Below are 6,376 nucleotides of genomic sequence, written 5' to 3'. Positions count from 1 at the left end.
GTCTGTGTGAGTGTGTAGTGTTGGTGTGTGTGGATGTGCGTGTGTGTGTGGGATTGTGAGTGTTAGGTACGGGTGTGTGTGTGTGTTTATGTGTGTCTGTATGTGTGTTTCCGTGTGCGCGTGTGTATATTTTTTGTGCATGCGTGTATGTGTATATTGTGTATGTTTTCGTGCGTGCGTGTGTGTTATGTATGTGAGTGAGTATTGTGTATGTGAGAGGTGTGTGTATATGTGTATGTGGTTTTATGTATGTGAGAGGTGTGTGCATGCGTATGTGTGTTATTTTGTGTGTGCACTCCTGTGTGTATGCGGCTGTGTATGTAGGCGTGCACGTATATATGGGTGTGTGTGTATATATATGTGCATTCGTCTATATGTGTGTGTGAGGGCGCGCATGTATGTTTGTCATGTATGTGGGCGGTATATATGTAATATATATATATACATCTGTGTGTGTGTGCGTGTATTATTTTTGTGGAAGGTTTGGATAATATTTTTTGCAGAGTAAAATTACTTATCACATGAGACTGGAGAAGAGTTTGATATTATTTATTCAGCATTACATGTGTTTCATTTTCTAACAGGAATTACAAATATTTAAATGTAGATAAACAATGTAAAATATTTCCTTTAAGAAATTCTCCAGACATACATATTTGTGTGTCAGTGAGTGTGTACCTTTGTCCAGATATCACGTGAAGCTTGTAAATGGCCATCATACAGATGCAGTCCTTCATTTCTAGTTTTCTGTGTAAAATATATCTCACCATGGAAAATATTTCCTTGCTTGGAAACAGTTGAGGATGGGTGATGGGAAAGGCATCCGACTGAAGAAAATCCCCATCAATGAATTCCATCTGATCCACAGAAGAATGGAAAAGTGAATTTTAAATGATGAGGATCATCATCATTATCGTAGTGATATGGTTCCTCTTCTGTATCAATGCATTTATGTTTCAATAATTGATCATTTTCATAGATTAATTAAGCATAAATATCTTGAGGCATAGTTATATCTTTCATATTAATATGACTGTAGAATTAATTCACCATTTTGAAAGAATGATTAAGGTTTAATATCAGTCATGTTTACCTTCCTCTGTCAATGCTCTTTTGATTAGTTAATGGATAATCTGAGATGAAAGATTTACTATAGATATCACATTCATAACATAGTTTCAATCATGTGTAGAGGTTTTCCTGAAGGAATGTTATACAACAAATGTCACTATGCTATGGATCCTTTGCATAACGAATGCACTTGTGTTTAATTAAGTGATGTTTTTGTGAGAATGATTTACTGCAGATATCACAATGATATGGTTTTACTCCAGTATGAATACGTTTGTGTGTAGTTAAGATACTATTTTCAGAGAATGATTTACCACAGATATTGCAGCGATATGGTTTCTCCCCGGTATGAACGCGTATGTGTGTAGTTAAGCTACTACCAATAGAGAATGATTTACCACAGATATCACAGTGATATGGTTGTTCACCTGTATGAGTACGTTTGTGTGTAGTTAAGTTACCCGTCTGACTGAATGATTTGCCACAGATATCACAGTGATATGGTTTCTTCCCTGTATGAATACGTCTGTGTGTAGTTAAGTTACTACCAGTGGAGAAAGATTTACCACAGATATCACAGTGATGTGGTTTCTCCCCTGTATGAATTAGTTTGTGTGTAATTAATCTACTGCCAGCAGAGAATGACTTACCACAGATATCACAGTGGTAGCCTTTATCTCCTGTATGGATATGTTTGTGAATATCTAAGCTATAAGTACGAGCGAATGATTTACCACAGATATCACAGTGATATGGTTTCTCTCCTGTATGAATGCGTTTGTGTTTAGTCAAGTTACTGCCATCAGAGAATGATTTACCACAGATATCACAGTGATATGGTTTCTCGCCTGTATGAATTAGTTTGTGTGCTGTTAAGTTACTGCCAACAGAGAACGATTTACCACAAACATCACAATGATATGGTTTTTCCCCTGTATGAATTAGTTTGTGTGTAGTTAGGCTACTGCCAGCAGAGAATAATTTACCACAGATATCACAGTGGTATTTTTTGTCTCCTGTATGGCTATGTTTGTGAATATCTAAGCTATGACTACGAGAGAATGATTTACCACAGATATCACAGTGAAATGGTTTCTCCCCAGTATGAATGCGTTTGTGTTTATATAAGCTACTACCATCAGAAAATGATTTCCCACAGATATCACAGGTACATGGTTTCTCCCCTGTATGAATACGTTTGTGTGTATTTAAACTACTTCCAACAGAGAAAGATTTACCACAGATATTACAATGATATGGTTTCTCCCCCGTATGAACACGCTTGTGTGTAGTTAAGTTGCTGCGAGCAGAGAATGATTTACCACACATATCACAGTGATATGGTTCCTCACCTGTATGAATACGTTTGTGTCTAGTTAAATTACTGCCCTCAATGAATGATTTACCACAGATATCACACTGATATGGTTTCTCCCCTGTATGAATACGTTTGTGTGTAGTTAATCTAGTGCTGCCAGAGAATGATTTACCACAGATATCACAGTGATATGATGATTTTGCAGCTTCGTTCGACATCTTTTCAGGAAAAATAAAATCAATCCTTCATCTTTTACCAATCAAGAGCCTTTCAAAAATATTTCTTCTTTTACCAAAATTTATGGATATTTTCCTTCTTTTTCGTTTTCATAGTTCATACCAAACAAATATTACTTTTGTTATATTTCTTGTAAATGTGTTAATTGTCAAAATTTAGAAATGCTCCAAATAGTTTTGTAAATTCAACAAGGTATATTTAAAAAGAGAAAATTATCTCTTCCACATTTCATATAGTGAAGTAAAGAAATGTTTTTTTGTCTCAGTGGAAATATTTTACTATAATTCAGGCATGTTTCATAGAAGCAAGGTTATACGTTTGTAGAATATCTTTCCAGGGTCTTTCAAACATGATACATATTGGTGATTTTTTAAAAGTAAAAAAAATATTTTTTAGCCAATTTCATATGATTTTCTGAAAGAATAGAAAAATAAGATAAGACATAGAGTATGTTTAAAAGTAGATATTCAAAAGTGCAAATTTACGACATTTCTGTTTTCATAAATTGTTGAAGGTATCCTCTATCTAAACTATTAAATTTATCCCGTCTCTCTATTTTCAAGAAGTTTCTATTATAGACACATCTATCATGACACTTCCTGGACATTCCTACGCTTTAGATGTCAAAAACTACGAATATGCAAAAAAAAAAAAAAAAGTTAATTTCATCTCCACCACAAATATAAATTTTTGATTTTATTTACTTTAGAGAGATCGTAGTGAATTGACGAACATATGCAATTCGAAATTAAATACAAAAACATTAAACTGACAAAGATTTGCAGGTTGTGTGTACCTTAAATAATCGTAAATAATAATTTAATGTCAATTAAATATATACCATTTTATGAGAAACAAACATCAATGTTTAATAATTAATGCTGTAAATTTTCATAAGGACCACAAATTTCACAAAGTCAATGGGGTACGATTGTGTAGGATTGCCTGCAAAGTATGTAGAGCTTGTCGGCGATTTGGCTGTTATTTCTAGCATAGGAAGAGGCTGCTCCAAAGCCTATTTCATGCAGATAGAAAACACCTACGCATAGCCGTACATTCGCAAAGGGGAGGGGAGGATACTATTTACTTTTATTTATTGTTCTTTTTTTTTTTTAATTGAAATTTAAAAAAAAAGAAAAATTTGTTTCAGAATCATAATCTCTGTATTTTTCCACGTATTTCACACACAAAAAAAAAAAGTCTGAAAAGAGTGAAAAATGAAGAAATTTGGAGGGGTGAAATTTTGAAATGCCAATTTTTTTTTTTACAGGTTCGGAATCTACAAAGAAACCCCCAAAAAACGGGATGAGATTGTGGTGTCGGTCCGCCTTCAAATTTTACAAGTTTTTTTTAGCATAAATGCGTCCATGGTGGGGTAATGTTGAAAAACATCAAATACACATTTGAAAGAAAAACGAGGGTCGTCTTGCACGTGCTAGAAACAACAGCCAAATCTCCCTTCAACCACACACTTTAACCTCGTCCCCTACCAAAAACTTTTGTCCACAAATTTCTTTGTAATCCTGATCTACTCAGTTCCGTGATAATAAATCTAAGGGTTTAGTTACCTTGGAGACTTTCCATCGACAATTTATTGGCTTTTACATTTATTGTTCTTTTTTTAATTACATATAACTCAATTAAGATAATGTTTCCTCTTAATTCGGTTTTGTATTTCCTAAGTATAAAATTTTGAAACCACAAAACCATTCTACAGACTCTTCATTATTATAATGTCTATATATTTTAATGGACATAAAAATGTTTATAATGCTTCAAGTACGAAAACTGAGTTCTTAGTGATTGATTAGAGTAACCTAAATTTTACAACGCGATAGTTTTTAAACAATAGCAATCAGCCATCATTTTATATGTCGTGTCGATATTCTTTTTCTATCTTCACCTAGTAATTTTCGAGTAACATTATATAAACGGGTATTTATATGTAATTTTCATCAAATTAGATATTTTCTAGTGTTTTAATTCAACGCCGTTTCATTTCGTCTGTATACGATAGTGCCTTTTCGTTTCAGTATTTCAAGTGCACACTCGTACTTTTACACATTCCCCATTGTTTCTGACAAATTACATCGTAATTTTTCCGCATTTAACTAAATTGTCAAATTTACATGTCAAAAAGAAAGAGAAATGTTATTTAAACAAGGTATTAATCTAACATTAACAAACATAGGAAATAACGACGATACGGAAGGTGTAACCACAAGTGCGATGAAATATCGAAAAGAAAATATCACAATGAAAGTATTAAAAGAACAGCCTTGCTTTCATATAATTTCGTGTTTGTTTCGTGAGATTCTTTCTTTTAACTTATTCAACACATGGAAACAAACAGATGTACATAATATGACACATATAGAATAGAAATGTTCATACAATACTTACATAATAATATATAGAGAGAGAGTCAAGGAGTCAGAGTGGACAATGACAGCTTCAACTGAATTTCTTCCTTTTCACAACAAACGTTACTTCAAATTTTTCAGGTCAACGTAATAAAAAATGCTGTATCTGTTTCTTTAGACAGTTAATTACCAAACATGTACATATTTCTGATTGGGTTTCTCTTAAATATCAGTTGTAAAGTGGAACTGATCAAGCAATTAAGATGCGTAAGAAACGAGAGCAAGAAATAAACAGAATTCGGAAGAATGAACTATGAGCAAGGGGAACTAATCTCCAGGAACAAGCCAACATGGTCATGGCATTTCCACCGGGCAAGAGAGAAGATAAGAGACTGGAATTAATATTGTTTTCAAATATTGGCACAAGGCCAGCAATTCCATGGGCAGTGTTGAATTGATTATGTCAACTCCAGTGCTCAACTGGTGCTTATTTGCATCACCCCCCCCCACCTCTGAATGAAAGATAAAGGCCATTTTGGCAGAATTTAAAGGCACAAGTGATGTCAGAAGAACCCAGCTAGGCACTTTGCTCAATATGCTAACGATCCTGCCAGACAGCCACCTTAGTTTATTATTAATGAAAAAATTAAGAGGACCTATTTAAGAAAAAGATGGTTATTTGATTTTTTATAGCATTCATAGATTTAGCTTTCTTTAAATATAATTGGCATCCGCCTACATCCAATTCCTCACAACACAATAGGCGCCGTCTTTTTTCTCTTTTTATTATATCTTCTCACTGTTCAGTGCTCTATAGCTTTCAAAGTGATTAAAATCAAAATAAGCAACGAGGATATCCAGATGTAATGCAGTACAATCGTTTCATGCAACTCCATTTAATTGAACAATGTAATCATTACATCAATTTAAAATGCAGAGCAATCCTCAGCTGCACAAAGACATAGAATTTAATTAAATTAGAACAGATGGTCACATTAGTATAATAATACCTAAAATCTCCCAGAGGTTAGGGAGACAGACAGAGAACATCTTGCTTTAGCTTTCATGGTGTGGCTAAAGCAAGATGTTATCTGTCTGTCTCCCAAACTTCTTGGAGATTTTAGGTATTATACTAATGTGTTCATCTGTTCTAATTTAATTAAATTCTATGTCTTTGTGCAGCTGAGGATTGCTCTGCATTTTAAATTGATGTAATGGTTGCATTGTTCAATTAAATGGAGTTTCATGAAATGATCGTACTGCATTACTTCTGGATATCCTTGTTGCTTATTTTGATTTTAATCACTTTGAAATTGTATGGATCATACCAATACTAAATTCTGTTGCCTAAACTTAAGTACCATATTCCCCTGAATCTAAATATATA

General features: G+C 33.6%; 1 protein-coding gene across 1 annotated transcript in view; it reads right to left on the bottom strand.

Annotated features, from left to right (window-relative positions):
* The window catches only part of LOC106883323 (zinc finger protein 91-like), a 12,519-nt gene extending 6,601 nt beyond the window's left edge, over positions 1-5,918 (bottom strand). Inside the window, exons 1-2 of the mRNA XM_052977169.1 lie at positions 5,030-5,918; positions 1,235-3,040 (exon numbers count right to left, since the gene is read on the bottom strand). Of these exons, the coding sequence (XP_052833129.1) occupies positions 1,235-2,607 (1,373 nt within the window). The 5' untranslated portion in view covers positions 2,608-3,040; positions 5,030-5,918. The remainder of the gene's footprint in view (positions 1-1,234; positions 3,041-5,029) is intronic.
* Positions 5,919-6,376: the final 458 nt, after the last annotated feature.

Source organism: Octopus bimaculoides, chromosome 27 (assembly GCF_001194135.2).
Source record: "Octopus bimaculoides isolate UCB-OBI-ISO-001 chromosome 27, ASM119413v2, whole genome shotgun sequence".
Classification (NCBI taxonomy): domain Eukaryota; kingdom Metazoa; phylum Mollusca; class Cephalopoda; order Octopoda; family Octopodidae; genus Octopus; species Octopus bimaculoides.
The sequence above is the reverse complement of the archived record's forward strand: the minus strand, read 5'-3'. Positions and strand labels throughout refer to the sequence as shown.